The 16,165-nt window shown below is 44.8% G+C and overlaps 1 protein-coding gene across 5 annotated transcripts in view; it reads right to left on the bottom strand.

The window, feature by feature from the left end:
• Positions 1 to 16,165, bottom strand: part of MLLT10 (MLLT10 histone lysine methyltransferase DOT1L cofactor) — a 259,169-nt gene that overhangs the window by 146,960 nt on the left and 96,044 nt on the right. For 3 of the 5 annotated variants that reach the window (XM_068235604.1, XM_068235601.1, XM_068235602.1), the window contains exons 5-7: positions 13,999 to 14,102; positions 11,712 to 11,805; positions 2,640 to 2,735 (exon numbers count right to left, since the gene is read on the bottom strand). In XM_068235604.1, the coding sequence (XP_068091705.1) occupies positions 2,640 to 2,735; positions 11,712 to 11,805; positions 13,999 to 14,102 (294 nt within the window). The remainder of the gene's footprint in view (positions 1 to 2,639; positions 2,736 to 11,711; positions 11,806 to 13,998; positions 14,103 to 16,165) is intronic. The other 2 variants (XM_068235605.1, XM_068235606.1) reach the window with 1 other exon arrangement.

The raw sequence follows: 16,165 nt of genomic DNA, 5'->3' as shown, positions 1-16,165 counted from the left end.
TCAAGCTCTATTCAGATCAGAATATCTGCAAAAATGTAGCACCATTGCTCAGCTGGCTTCAAACACAATACCACTGCTGCTTCTAATGCTGGAAATACACAATGCCGATCGATCGATTTTGCTGCTCGATCCCTCACTCGATTCTCTTATCTTCCGCTCGTTTTTCTTATCTTTTTCCATTCACTTCTATGAGAAATCGAGCGGTAAAACGATCGAACGTGAGATCGGACCTGTCGGAAATGATCTATCGAACCATCTATCTGCTGGAAAAAGGCATGGTGTATTTCCAGCATTACTATGCCGATATCATTCAGGCCTTATGTATGCCGGGGGTGACCACTGTGCTGATTGTGATCTGGCAGTTGATCGCAAAGCACCACTGGGTAGGTTGAAATCACACGATGAAAGAAGTGGTCCGTTTCTGTGGCCCCTCCCCTCCTGCAGTACAGGCAGCAACAGCCAGTGTGAAGCGGAGAAATGGACAGGACCAGACGGACATCGAGGGTGGCCCACAGGCTTCAAGGGCTGGAGGAAGCCCCAGGTAAGTATAAATCCTTATGTTCTATTCATCTCCAGTTCTGTTTAAACTCACTCAATGGCCCTTATCCAATTCACCTTTTCTCCTCTTTCTCCTAGGAGATAATTTTTTTATCTCCTGGTTAAAATAACTTTTCAGCACTTTGCGATTCAAAAACTACCAAAAAGTAGGTGAAAGTACTGTCAAAATTATTCTGAGTAAAGTAAAACCCCCGTTATCCAGAACTCAGTTAAGCAGAAGTCTCAAGCAACCAGAAACAAAAGTTCTGGCCTTGCAGGGTGCTTAAAATGGGGTTTTACTTTAAAGGGACTCCGAGCACCTCTCATGACTTCCAACAAAGTTGTGCTATGACCCCTCTGGAGGAGCCTCTTGCAATGGCCATGCGTGTCACTTCCTCTTCCTGCTTCATTCAGTGATGCACTTCTCTAGCAGAGAAGACAGGGGTGACCCGGAAGTTATAACATGGCCAAGATGGCAGCCGCAATTTTTAAATTGAAATCGAGTGAAAACTATTTGGTGCAGAACGGCAATTCAAGCATCAAATTAAAGAGGAGAGCACAAGCTACAGAATGGCATGCATCTTTAAGAACTTTGCAGTACTGGTCGGAGTCTTAAAGGCATGCCCATGAGAGGTGCTCGGAGTCCCTTTAAAATGTTCTTGCTTGCTGGTTGCCTGTGGGCTCGTTCTCACTCGGGCGATTAACGGGTGATTACCACTAATTGCCGAAGCGCTAGTGCTTTTTAAAGTGCTAGCGCTATACAAAGGATATGGCAGTGATCTTACTGCTGCGATTGCCGCCGATCGCATGCGATTTGCGATTAGCGGCAATCACCAGTACACGTTGCATGTAGCATTTTACAGCAATTCTGGAGAAATCACATTACGGTGCTTAAAAAGCTCTGATCGCGATCCCTCTGGAATTGCGAGAGTGTACAGTGATTTTACCATGCTAATCACGGTAAAATCACCCACGCTAAGCGCTTGCGTTTACAAGTGTGAATGGGCCCAAAAAGGCATTTTAATCATACAATGTGAAAATATGACCTAGGAGAAAAAGTGAATTGGATCACGCTCAGTGAGTCTTAAGGTGGCCATACACTGATTGATTTGCCATTAGATTCGACCAACAGATAGATCCCTCTCTGATCAGAGAGAGATTGTATGGCAGCCTTTACTACAAACAGATTGTGAATCGATTTCAGCATGAAACCGATCACAATCTGTGGAGCTGCCGCTGCCGCCTGCATGTTAGCTATACATTACCTGCTCTGGCCGGCGTGACTCCCCCGGTCTCCGCTGTCTTCTTCTCCGCGCTGTTCTCCGGTCAGGCTGCAGCTTCACTGAACTTCCTGTCCAGGGGAAGTTTAAACAGTAGAGGGCGCTCTATAGTTTAAACTTCCTGCCGGGACAGGAAGTTCAGTGAAGCTGCAGCCCTGGAGCCCGGAGCGGAGAAGAAGAAAGCGGAGACCGGAGGAGTCGCGCCGGCCGGAACAGGTAATGTATTGCCGCTGTATTGCGTCGGTCGTCGGGCATCCGAACGCCGCTATCGACGCACTCCCGACCCGCTGGCGATCAAGAAAAATCTTCTGCACGGACGGATTGACGGGAACGATTGATTTCGTACGAAAATCGATCGTTCTGTCAGCGTTTGCGCAACGATTTCACAGCAGATTCGATCACAGTGATCGAATCAGCTGTATATCGGCGGGAAAATCGTTAGGTGTATGGGCCCCTTTATGAGTCACTAGTAATATAAATTAGAACAATGATTTGACAACATAACTATTATATTCATTTAAAAAAATTAAAAAAAATCTCAACTTTTTATGCAGTGGAGTTTTTTCTACATTCTTTTTTTGAGTGACTTGTAGTTGACGAGTTATTTTGGACCAGACACCTGCACAAAGGATGGATGGGTCAGACAGATGTGGCTCTGTGGATCTAGAAGCGAAAGCACACAATGAATGAGGAACTAGGTCATGCATGCATCACTATGAATGGCACATGGACAAACTATGGCCAGAAGCTCTACTGATGAGCGGTGACGGGGCGTGGTGAGGCAGGAGTTTCCATGCATCTGGAAGCAGCAGATACACTTACTTTTTTCTCCTTCTCATGAGGTTTATCCTGAGAGTGAGAGGAAGAATCACTTAAACTTTGATCAATTGATCTACTAAAATCCAGTTTGCCTTTTTTCTATAAAAACACAGAAAGAGTAAAGAAGCAAAAGAAATGAGTACCTACAGAAAGGACTTTGGAAGCATAAAAAATAGAGCCTAAGCCTCCAGAATGTAAGACTAAAACCTACAATGTACAAGAGCATGAAGGGAAACTGACAGTATGTGCTCTGATTGGATTCTGGAGAGGTGGCTACCAGGGGGTTATGGGGTACCTTTAAATGTACTTGTGAAATTTCGAAACAGAAAAACTATGGGTTTTCTTTACAAAAAAAAAAAAAGTTTTAGGAGTTGGAGGATAGATGCAACTTTTTCTTATCAGGTTATTTTCACCTCCAGTTTACTTTAAGAAAGATCTACATGGTCTAAAATGATTGCCTTATGCTTTCTTTAGTATAGAATACATACCGTGTTTCCCTGAAAATAAGACACGGTCTTATATTAACTTTAGCCCCAATCAATGTTATTTTCACGGAGAGCTTATACAATTTTGTTAATGCTGGCACGTCGGAAGCCAGTGAGTTTCCTCTGCTGCAATGCTGGGAGGGAGCGAAGGGGGGACATTACGTGGCCCTGCTAGGTCTCATTTTCGGGGATGTCTTATATTTCAATAGAATTTTATAGAAGATAGGCCTTATTTTCGGGGGAGGTTCTATTTTCAGGGAGACACGGTAGCAATGCAAAATTTATTTTTTGTGAAGCCAAAGGGTCTAAGCTTCGACATTCCTAAGGCTGTGATCACATTGTAAAGCTTACATGATTATGATGACTCAAATGCATGCTGGGAAAGGATCTAACAATCTGTTAATGCGGAGTTTCTCTCCCAGCATGCATCTGAGTCTGATAACTTCTCGTAGGCATAATCATGTGACCATATTCCAGGAAAAAATGAAGTTAACGCCTTTTAGCTTGAAAACAAACATTGCTTTTGTTGTGGGTGGGTGAAGCATATTCATTTGAGACGCAGTATATGTGATGGATGCAGTTTCACTTTCACCTCCTTTTGGCAATGGTGTGTAATGAGAATGTGAGCGCACATTATTTGTGGCCAAAATCATTATGCAAAGCATCCATGGGATCCCACACACTCCAGAAGCTGGTTTAACACATTGTTATATTGCAACACAGAACAATGTTCTGAACATATATGACAACATTAATAGAAGTAATGTAAACACAAGATATAGATGCATGCAATGATATTAGTAGTAACTATTGATTGTTCTACACCGCTGGCTGATTCTACCTGTGTCAGTGGCTGCATGGTGTAATGGTTAAGGGCTCTGCCTCTGACACAGGAGACCAGGGTTCGAATCTCGGCTCTGCCTGTTCAGTAAGCCAGCACCTATTCAGTAGGAGACTTAAGGCAAGTTTCCCTAACACTGCTACTGACTATAGAGCGCCTCCTAGTGGCTGCAGCTCTGCCGCTTTGAGTCCGCCAGGAGAAAAGTGCGATATAAATGTTATTTGTCTTGTCTTGTATCTGGCTGGATATTAGTGCTTGGGTTTGCCAATTGAGTTTGTGTCTGTCTATGTCACCACTAGGGATGATCAATTATATGCAAATATTTCCAAGCTTATGCAAATGCAAGTAAATTTGTATGCAAATACATGCAGCTTGACAATGGACCAATCAAGTCCCAACCCAGGTTTAAACTGATTGGTCCAATTTCAAGCTGCATATATTTGCATAAAAATTTGCATACACTTGGAAGTATTCGCCACATGTGGGGGTTGCTCTGACCGTTAAATAGTCAGCAAAGAACCAGCCATCTAATCGCACAGATTTTCACTGGAATTAAATCCTGAATCCAAGATGAAAACACCACAACATCACTAAAAGCAGGGAAAAGAAGACGTCCAGCAAGTACTGCCCGGGTAAGTTTGACGCACATGCAGGCAAGATTTTTCATGAAGTGAGCTCCTAAAAATAAAGTGTCAGTTCTGTATAAACTGCTGAAATTCCTGCAAAACTATTTTTCTTAAAGTGAACCTCCAAACTAAAAAAACTACACAGCAGCACTGAAAAGGCTTGGCGTTTCTTTAACAGTTTCACAGCATCAGAATTATGTTTTTCTTACCGAAGCCTAATGTTTAGCTGCACAGAAGCTAAGCTCCGCCCCATCAAAGAAAACTGCCTGGGCATTTTTCCCCTGATACTGTGAAAAGCATGATGGGATTTCTGATGTTCTCGTTGCCTAGCAACTGGGAGGAGTGATCAGGACATAGGACAGTTGGAACTGTCTCTCGTGCTCCCTGTCACCTCCTTCCAACCAAAAAAATGGCTGCCTCCATGAAATTACAAACAAATACCTGTTCTTTTAAAACAGGGTGGGTAAGAGATTATATTACCTATCTACTTTAATTAACATAACTAACGTAACTTAATGACAGTATGTTTGTTTAGGCTGAAGTTCCTCTTCCACTTATTTAGGTCTCTAGACTTGAGTTACACTTTCAGATGTCAAGGTGATGCTGTAGTGAGAAGGATATGGAAATCTGCCATATTACCGCATTTTTTGGAATAGAAGATGCACCTTTTCTCCCCCCAAAATGGGGAGAAAAAGTCATTTGCATCCTGTATTCCAAATAAAGGGAGTCCCTGACTTACGAACATCCGCAGCCCCACTGCAATGTCGGTAACTCCCTGTATTGTCCCAATGTTTCCTCTGCTCCGTGTCATCCTCCACTGCCCCTGAATAAATGAAAGCAGCCGGTGCATCTCTCACCTCATCAATCGGGGTCTGCAGCGATCAGAGACCTTTATCATCTCTCACTGCATCCCTAGTGTGGGCTTCTGCTGATGTGATCAGCCCGGCACTAGAGGACCAGCGAGAGAGAGGAGAGGTCTCTGATTGCCGTGGGCTCCAATGGATTAGGTGAGCCATGTTGTTGCTGCTGCTGCTGCTGCTTATATTTATTTAGGGGGAGCGGAGGAAAACATAGGGGGAGGGGCATAATAGGACACATGGGGGACAGCAGGGGACACATGAAGTATAAGGGGGACACAATAATTGGAAGTATACATCTACAAGACCCTCTTGGACCATGGAAACACTAAGTTTAGGTCCTGCTGTGCGTCCGTATCCAGTTCTTTATCCCAGAACAAGCATGACGGTCAGGTACCCTAACACAGCTAATGTACACTACTTTACTTTGTTCTCTCAGCCACAACATGCCACTTGCTCAGGTGCCACCCATTGTCCCTCCTCCCCTCTACATTCAGCGGTATATGATGGTCACCTATAGCCTAACAGCATATCTGTACAGCACCAGCTTAATGATCAAATGACAATCGTATAAAGGAAGCATGAACTGAGCATGTCAGAGGCCTCTGTATTCGGAATAAAGCCAGCGTCATGTAGATATCTTGGTGCCAAAGTCACAAAAGATGAGAAAAGGAAACGGATTACTGATGTTGGTGACGGGGAAAAACCAGCAGAATCTTTGTTTTAATCAAGAGCAGAAACCAGATTCATTACAATCTTGCTCCAGTTTTCTAGGCACTTATTTTAAAACAACAGCTCCATTATGTTCAGAGAAAAACTTTTATGTGCAACAGCAAAACTCAATAAGAGTTTTCCATAAGAGATGACTTGCTCTGACTTTGCATTGTTTTTTCTATTCGGAAGAATAATCAGAATATAGAAGAATAATGCACTAATGACAGTGAAAAGTTCAGAGCAAGGCACTCTCCTATTACGAGAGAACGGTGGCAATTACCTGCCGAAGGGTGCTGCCACATCGCAGTCTCTCTGCAGACACACGGCTATTACACAAGATTGACTCCAAATGTCATTTCTCCCCAGACGTGGGGAAATGTCATTTCTAGTAATGGTTACTGTGCAGCCAGCAGCCTGGGAAGTAATAGGTTACAGTGGAGTGCATCCTGCCCCATCTGCCATGCCTCCCTCTGCTGTACACAAGCTACCTAATAAATACACCCTGCGGCTGCAAGGGAGAAAGCAGAAAAATAGGCAAAATTATTTGAAACCCAGTTCTTTTCATAGGATTGTCAGATATGGTTCTTTTCACTAGAAATGTACATCCCCTATTCAGTAGATATTTCATGATATAATAGATGCAAAGCACATATGGAAGTTATCAAAGTGCCCATTTTACCGTTAGGATAAATATGTCATACATCAGGCGATGACGGGCAGATTCGACCAAGAGACAGATCAAATCAAAGATGGCTTTATTGGCATAACCAAGATTCATACAGGCACTGCCAAAGCAAGGGGATAATGGGGGACATGGAAGGGGGTGGGGAAGGGGTAGAGTGGGTTAGCAGTCTGCAGACATTTTTTAGGTTTACAATTCCATTCTGCTCCTCTCAGTCAGTGGCATGCTGTGACATAATGAGCAGCGATTGGCACTGGATTCCTCCTCTCTGTCTGTGGCATGCTGTGACATAGTGTGTAGTGATTGTCACTGTGGAATGGATTCCTCCTCTGTCTGTGGCATGCTATGACATAGTGAGCAGCGATTGTCACTGTGGAATCCTCCTCTCGGTGTGTGGCATGCTATGACATAGTGTGCAGCAATTGTCACTGTGGATTCCTCTTCTCCCAGTAAGATCTATCTGATCGAATCTGATTAGAGAAGTCTGTCGGCTGCCATACACAGCAGGCCGATTTCCAAGTGATTTCAAACTGAATAACCAGAGTCAGCCACACGCTATACGCCAGCCGAGTGTGAGGTGCAGAGGAAGAGGAAGAAACGGAAGACGGATGGGCAACGCAAGAAAGGTAATCTATAAATGCTCACACAGGAGGCACATTTATACACTGGGGGGGGGGGGGGGGGCAGCGTGGGGGTTTCATCCCTTGTCCCGATATCGCTCAGTTACCACCACACACCCAATCCACTTTGACGTCCTGACATCTTGCAGCATGTCTAATGAATACAGGCGATCAATTTAAGGCATCGTCGAACAGACACGCCCTTGGCGGCACCGATTTTCATCCGATTCAATAATACAGTAGAACCCCTGTGTTAGTAAACTCCAAGGGGCCAGGAATAGTAGTTTACTATATTAGAAGTTTACTATATCAGAATTGGTCATACATCGTATATTTATACAGACACATTTGCTGGTACCTGAGGACGGAGTTTACTATATCCAGAGGTTTACTAGATCAGAGTTCACTATAACGAGATTCTACTGTAATTAATGGTCGATGTTAGATCCTTTGTCTTGCTATGCCAGTTCTTGGCTTCACAATCACAGCACACAGAACACACTTAGCAGACAATCTAAAACTACTGGAAAACTGTTACTGAACTCGCAAAAGCAGAAAAATGATCAACTCTGCCAAGTGTTAGCTGGATATTCCCTGAACACCATCATGCAGGAGGTGTTAGATGCAAACTGCAAATTCTGCCTCTACGCTGATTAACTTGCTAAACGCAACAAATCCCAAAATGACAGCATTCACAGGAACAGATTCTGCTCACTGGTTTAGCTTTGGGGTTGAGTGTTTCATGCTGACATTTTTGGTGCAAGGCACTTGCTACTGAACAGAAAACCCTTAATAAATATACATGTACCCCTAGGCAGAACAATAACCAAACGACCGGAACTAAACCTATTGCCAATATTCCAAAAGCAAGTCTGCATTCCTTTGGTTAAAGAGGAACTGTTATGAAAATAATGTAATGAATACAATTCCTTGTATTTGTTTACAATATCCTTATAGATTATTTAGTCAGTGTTTGCCCATTATAAAATCTTTCCTCTCTTTGATTTACTTTCTGAATTGTATCACTGGTGGCGGACATCTTTAGTTCTGCCAGGTGATCTGTGCCGAATGTTCGGTAATGAGAGATCTATGCACAGAGGGAGATGTTGCTTGCTCGGCAATTGGAGAAAGTTGTTATTTCCCACAATGCAATGAGGTTCATAGCAAACTGTCAGGACCATGGTCATGACATCACACTGTGGGAGGGATTTCGCCAAAATATCAGTGATTCAGATGTCCCTGATGATCTATTTGAGAAAAGGTAAATATTTCTCATGGGAAAGGGGATATCAGCTACTGAATGGGATGAAGTGCAATCCTTGGTTATTCCTCTTTCTATGACATTTTCCTAGGGACCGTTGGGTCTGAATAGGATCATTGGGGGTTCAAAAGCATTCAAGAATTTTGTTCTGCTTCCTCCACTCAAGCTACTGCACCCTAGACTCAGCAAAGTGACATCACAGGGTTGGAGTGACTGAACTTCCCCCACCCCAGAAATGCAGGTAGCAATGAAAGCCCATAAACAGGTCACGGATGCCAGGGAGGTGCCAGAAATACCCCTAAAAAAAGCAGCCTTTATCTTACCAGGCAAGATCCAAGTCCACCTTAAAATTACCTTGAAGAAAACTTGAGGAGTATTAAAGTAATGATAGTCAAAGATTATTTTCAGTGACTGCTACAAAGCATTGGCATACAAATTAGCACTGTTGCTAACGCTACATACATGCACTGGGTTCAGCTCAGCGGAGTCAGCCAATGATGACCCCCCGCTTTTCCCACCCCACTCTGTAACGCTACTCGTATGCAGCTTCCTCGGCCCTCCCTCCACAACAGCAAACCAACCCATCGCTAGCCTACAGCCTCAGTCCCATGCTAACGTGTTGCTTGAAGGATCAAGCGCCAATCCCCACCAGGCAACATGCTTCAAGTGTACGGGGCTTTAGAGTTCCCGGAAACGGTACAAAGCCCACCAATGTCAATATAACTCCCTCCCCCTTTGACCATTCAAGACACCCTAATGGTGCTTCAGGATAGGTTCATGCTAGAGTCAGTGTATCAAACACCATATTTAGGTTTACAGTTTGTTTGACTGTGATGTCAGGTAACATTCATTTTGTGTGGCAATCTCCCTTTCTACCATGTGGCCTGAAAAAAAGGCCCAAGCAAGACGTTGTATGCAGTGCCAGTGACACAACACACACTGAACATTGGGCACAAATGTTAGTGTGATTGACATCACAGAAAGGCATTGTATTTTTATTCTATGTCCTCCCGGTGACAGAAACAAGGAAGTGCAAGCAGTCACCGCCAGTGTGAACCTGGTCTCATGTGATGGATGACTGTACTGACCAATGGTAAGTAGAGTCAGTATACATTTTCAATCTCAGGATACTACAATCCTGATAGTAGTGAAAACACATGTATATACATCTGAAGCAGGTGAACGCAGTTTTCTACTAAAACACCTTTAGACATCCGAAGCATATAGATGTGGAAGCACAGAACCGCCTATAGACCTCTGCGGCAGTTGAAGGGTTAAAACAGTAAATGTGCATCTGTGAATATCGTAAAATGTCATTTTTGGCTCTCTCCTGTTTTTCTCTGATGAGCTGGAGAAATTTAGCAAGTATGGTTCAGAGTGTTAAAGGACAGCCTTTTTTGTGAAAAATTAAACATTTAGAATCCATACATATAAAATGTACATCTCTCCCACAGTAAAAACACACTATAATTTATTTTTTCCCTATGTCATTGTCTCTTACAGTAATTATGAAAAATCTGAAAGATCTTTCAAGCTTTGGTCCAGCCCTTACGAGGTGTGTGTGTGTGTGTGTGTGTGTGTGGGGGGGGGTCTGGTCTTCAGTTATTTTTAAATTTGCCAAAGCACTTATTGAACTGCAGTTGTTCAGCGCAACTGTCAAAATACTGCGCAAATGAGTAGGAAGGCTGACATCTGTATGAAGATCCTTTCCAGGTAGTGGTTTTGTACAGAGTAAAGGTAATACTGCTAATCTTCCATGAGGAGATGGACTAGTCCAAATTCTGTCAGCTTCTTACTACCGATTTCACTGACAGTGACACAGGAAAGAGAGTAATATATATCGTTCATATGAATTTCTATGCATGTATTTAACATTTTTACAATTTTTCACAATAGTGGTCCTAGGTCTTACGAGCTGAGTCATAGAAAAAAAGTGAAATACCTTAGGTGAATATCAGACCTCAGGGCAGATGATCACTGGCCCCCTTGCGGTTTACAGATGCTCCATTAGCATAATCCACTTATTAGCGGCCCCGACCCGGCCCAGGGTCGCCTTAGCTCACAACGCTAAGAATCGCCGCTTTAAAAGTCCTCTGCCAGTGCCTGCGCAGTTCGCATAGCCAGTACTGCGGCTGCGCAGGCTTTCAGCCCTGGGAGCGGCACATCGTAGCTCCGTATACACTGTAATACGACATGTGGGCGTCACCACATGACCGCCCACATGACTGACTGCCCTTCACTAGCCGCGCCCCCTCAGTCAGCACAGAATATCAGCGCTGAGCGAGGGAGGACGTTACCTAGCTACAGGATTTGTTTACTGCAGATTTGCAGAGTAAGTTATTGTATGCAAATCTGCAGTAAACAAATCCTGTAGCTAGGTAACGTCCTCCCTCGCTCAGCGCTGATATTCTGTGCTGACTGAGGGGGCGCGGCTAGTGAAGGGCAGTCAGTCATGTGGGCGGTCATGTGATGACGCCCACATGACGTATTACAGTGTATACGGAGCTACGATGTGCCGCTCCCAGGGCTGAAAGCCTGCGCAGCCGCAGTACTGGCTATGCGAACTGCGCAGGCACTGGCAGAGGACTTTTAAAGCGGCGATTCTAAGCGTTGTGAGCTAAGGCGACCATGGGCCGGGTCGGGGCCGCTAATGATAAGTGGATTATGCTAATGGAGCATCTGTAAACAGCAAGGGGGCCAGTGATCGTCTGCCCTGAGGTCTGATATTCACCTAAGGTAATTCACTTTTTTTCTATGACTCAGCTCGTAAGTCCTTTAAGTTCTTCTACATGGTTATCCAGACATTTTAAATACGCAATGACTCTCGTGTTTCTGAACTGTAAACAGACTATGTTACAAGAGCATGTCCTATCTGTGGTCACATGTAGTGAAGTTCACATAGTAACGCTGTGCAGGATGGGCTCAGCCATCAGCCACACAAGCATGAATAATTGAACAGCAAGGAGACCAGCATGAAGAAAAGCCTCACCAGTTTGCTATAGTGGTATTTGCAGTAACCGCAGTACTGGACATTGTCTGCCCCGTTTCCTTCCTCTTCACATAGAAGACCAGCAAACTGTGCGCTGAAAGAGAAGAGCCACACATCAGCTTTCCATTCACTAAGGAGGTTTATTAAACTGCAATGATACAAGTGATGGTTTGCATTTATTGTAATGGTGCCTGAACTATAAACTGCCCATATTCACACTTTATTCCCTGGATTGTGACTCTTGGTGGCTGCCCGTAACCTTCAAGTTTCTGAAAGAATGAGAGAGACCTGGAGCCCAATGGTGCGATATATGTATATGTTACGGCCAGAACCCGAAGTTTGGCCAGAACTAGAAGTGGCCGGCCACTTCGGGTTCTGGCCGGCCAATGTGCGAACTGGCCGCTGCGCTGCGGCCAATGTGAGAAATGCAACAATTCCTGTAAAGTTAATGGGATGTTGTGGCCGCAGCGCAGCGGGCAAATGTATCACACATCTTACTTTATTCAATGACATTAAGCCGACCGGCTTTTTCCCCGCTTTCTCTCTTCCCCTCGCCTCTCTCTCCTCCCCTCGCCTCTCTCTCTTCCTTCTCTTATGGGCAGCCGGGCGGGGACACGCGTGTCCAGGAGAGTCGTTCGTCGCGGCAGGAGAGCAGAGCGGGGAGGCTGCAGACATCGCTTCTGCCAGCACCCGCTCTGCAAGAACGGCAGGATTCCCCTGCCGCGACGAACGACTCCGGAGGGACACGCGTGTCCCCGCCCGGCTGCCCATAAGAGAAGAAGAGAGAGAGGCGGGGGGGGGGGGGGGGGGGGGAGGAGAGAGGCAGAGAAAAAGCCGGGCGGCTTAATGTCATTGAATAAAGTAAGATGTGTGATACATTTGCCCGCAGCGCTGCGGCCACAACATCCCATTAACTTTACAGGAATTGTTGCATTTCTCACATTGGCCGCAGCGCAGCGGCCAGTTCGCACATTGGCCGGCCAGAACCCGAAGTGGCCGGCCACTTCTAGTTCTGGCCAAACTTCGGGTTCTGGCCGTAACATATATACTAGTTGACCTAAGCCCATTTAAATACGGACTCTAGGTCTCTGTTACACCGGCACGTCAGTGCGCACGCACACGCCCGCCTCCCTGGCCCCGTCCGCCTCCTGTCCCCGTCCTCCTCCTGTCCCCGCATGCTACAAATGCGCAGTAGCACAAAACCACGGACACACGGCCAGAAGAATGACGCAGGGACAGTTAGCTATTATCATATAGGATTACTCATAAACATCGGTGGCAAACACTCACAACCAACATCAGAGCCGGTGGGAAATGTACTGCCCCCGCTTGGTGTACCAGGGCTGCTGCTGCAGGGGCTGGCCGGTTGCTCTCCTTGGTCATTTTTTGAGGACAAAAAGTCAGCTAACTAATAACTTTACAAATTATGAAATGCAGCAGAAGCTTTTTTTGCATGGTTTAGACTGCAAACAATAACTCAACACAATCTGATCATTTTGGACAGCAATCTTATCAATTAGCAGCTAAGTGAGGGGAAGTTTGAACTATTAACCCCTCCAGTTACTTGGAAATGCATCAAAACTTTTTTCTACAAGTTTTATGCTGGGCATACACGACTCATTTTTGCCGCTCGATTCTTCCGCTCGATTCCGCAGTCAATTCTCTTATTTTCCACTCGTTTTTCTTATCTTTTTCCATTCACTGCTATCCGGAATCGAGTGGCGAAAAGATCGGGCGGGAGACTGGACATGTCGGAAATTATCTATCGAGCCTTCTTAATGGCTCAAAAACGAGCAGTGTATGCCCAGCATAATGCTTAGACCATAGATGAACTGTGAGGTTCATACTGCTTTAAGTTACTTTTGCACATTTGAGTTTTGTGATAGTTTGGGGTAAAAATCTACACACACTCACACACACACACACACACACACACAACACACAAAACACACAAAACACACACACACAATGTTACTAGTCACCTTTTTGTAGCCAAGCTGTGTGGTGTGTCTGTGGCTAATGCCGCTCTTGTATTTACAACTGGGCTCCTCTCGCCTGCCCTTCCCTGTCCCGCTCTCCATAGAAAACAACAGGAAACTCAGTAATAAGCCGAGCAGTGTGTACGTACAACTATCACTCCAAAACCACTGCCTGAAGTGATCAGGCATGATAGTTTCAGGTGTCAATCATCTTAGATGTGTATGCGAGTTTAGTAAAGGCGTTCACATACTGCTACACCCTCTCCTCCCCACTCATGGTTTATTAATTCTGTGATGTGACAACTTACCAAGTGACATGGAAGGCTTGGCGACATCCATGTTTATTGCAAGTCATACAAGCCCCGGTAGCAGCTTTGCTCTCTCTTCCTTGTTCATCACAAATATAACAAGTCTTCAAAAGAAGAGAAAACAGAAGTTCAGGAGACATATTCACTATATCATAACCTGACCTATAGATACATTATAGATGAAGGAACATTAACCACTTCATGACCAAACACATTTTCACATATCAGCACTGCTACCATTCATTCGCCAATAACTTTATTACTACTAACCACACCTAAACAATCTATATAGTTTTTTTCAGGATAAATTAGGCTTTTAGTGTGTGATAATTTTGTTTAGTAATTCATTTTTAATGCATTTTAAAGGAAAAGGAAGGGGAAAACAGAAAAACACACTAATTCTCCATTCATATCCATTATAGCTTTATAATAAACTGTGCTAACTAGAAGTTAAACCCATACATTTTATTTGCTTATTCATCCTGTTTATAAAAACATTTAGATTATGTTCCTAGCACAATGTATCGTGACAATATTGTATTTGGAAATAAAGGTGTATTTTTTTCTGTTTTTCACTGTACACTATTGATGATAAGACCTTATTTGCAAAAGATAATACTAATATACCCTTATTGCATACATATTTAAAAAAGCCAAGTTCCTAAGGTAACAATATATGATGTTTCTTTCACATTCTGTTACTTTGTTTTCATTTTACAAGTCTTTTATTTTGGTACAGAATATGCAAAAAATGAATTGCCTTTGAATCAGTTTGTGACTAAAAAAAATACACAAGACATGGGCCTCAAGCCTGAAACTCTCTAAACTCTATTCTAGTATTTATCATTGTTAAAATGTTACCACATATGTCTCCTGTAGTTTTGCTAAAACATTTCGAAATTTGATCATAATTTTGAAAATGACTTTTTTATATTAGATTGAGTTTGTCCATACCTATTTTTTATGTGATGCGGATCCAGGCTTTAAAGAGACTCTGAAGCGAGATTAAAACTCGCTTTTTACCTTATATTTAACAGGGGCATGTTTGCCCCAGCTAAACCGCCGCTATCCCGTGGCAAAACGCGGGGTCTTTATTCCCCAAATCCCCCCCTGAAAAATCCACGACCAACTTGGTCGTAGATTTTGCTGCTCATTGAGGCAGAGCTTTCGGCTGTAGCTCTGCCCCCATGCGCGTCTATCAGCGGCGAATCTCCGCCTCTTCTCCGCCTCTCTCAGTGAAGGAAGACAGAGGGGCGGGGGAGAGGCGGCGATCAGCGCTGATAAGACGCGCCGAGAGGCAGGGCTGCGGCCATTATCCCTGCCTCAACAGGAAGCGATCCCCGGACACCACGGAGGGGATTTGGGGGGTAAAGACCCCTCGTTCTGCCGCGGGATAGCGGCGTTTTAGCTGGGGCAAACATGCTCCTATTGAATATAAGGTGAAAAGCGAGTTTTAATCTGGCTTCAGATTCTCTTTAAAGAGAACCCGAGGTGGCATTGTATTACGTAAGTGGGGCACAGAGGCTGGTTGGTCACACTAACACCAGCCTCTGTTGCCCCATCGTGTGTCTCAAAGACCCCCCTGCTCGCCGCTATACCCCCGCAGTGCTGGCGACACGCAGCGTGTCGCCAGCACAATGTTTACTCTAGCGCTGTCTGTCAGCGCCGCTCCGCCGCCTCCTCCGCATCGCCGCTACCCGCTCTCGTCCCTTCCCTCCCGCTGATTGGAGGGAAGGGACGAGGGCGGGGAGCGGCAATGCGGAGGAGGCGTGGGAGCGGCGCTGACAGACAGCGCTAGAGTAAACATTGTGCTGGCGACGCGCTGCGTGTCGCCAGCACTGCGGGGAGTATAGCGGCGAGCAGGGGGGTCTTTGAGACACACGATGGGGCAACAGAGGCTGGTGTTAGTGTGCCCAACCAGCCTCTGTGCCCCACTAACGTAATACAAGGCCACCTCGGGTTCTCTTTAAGACCCACCAAAATGTATTCTACAACTCGTGACAGTTAAAATTATACCACATGTGCATCATTTAATAACAAACTCGGGGTGCACTCTCCAAAACTACACTGGACGTTTATAAACATTCAATTGTCATTAAGTGGTTAATGTGCTCTCTCCGCGAGGCACAGTCAGTAATGAATAACATTGGCATTATTGACCAGAGGT

The sequence above is a fragment of the Hyperolius riggenbachi genome, chromosome 5 (genome assembly GCF_040937935.1).
Source record: "Hyperolius riggenbachi isolate aHypRig1 chromosome 5, aHypRig1.pri, whole genome shotgun sequence".
Lineage (NCBI taxonomy): Eukaryota > Metazoa > Chordata > Amphibia > Anura > Hyperoliidae > Hyperolius > Hyperolius riggenbachi.
Note: the sequence above shows the minus strand (reverse complement) of the source record. Positions and strands in the feature narration are given on the sequence as shown.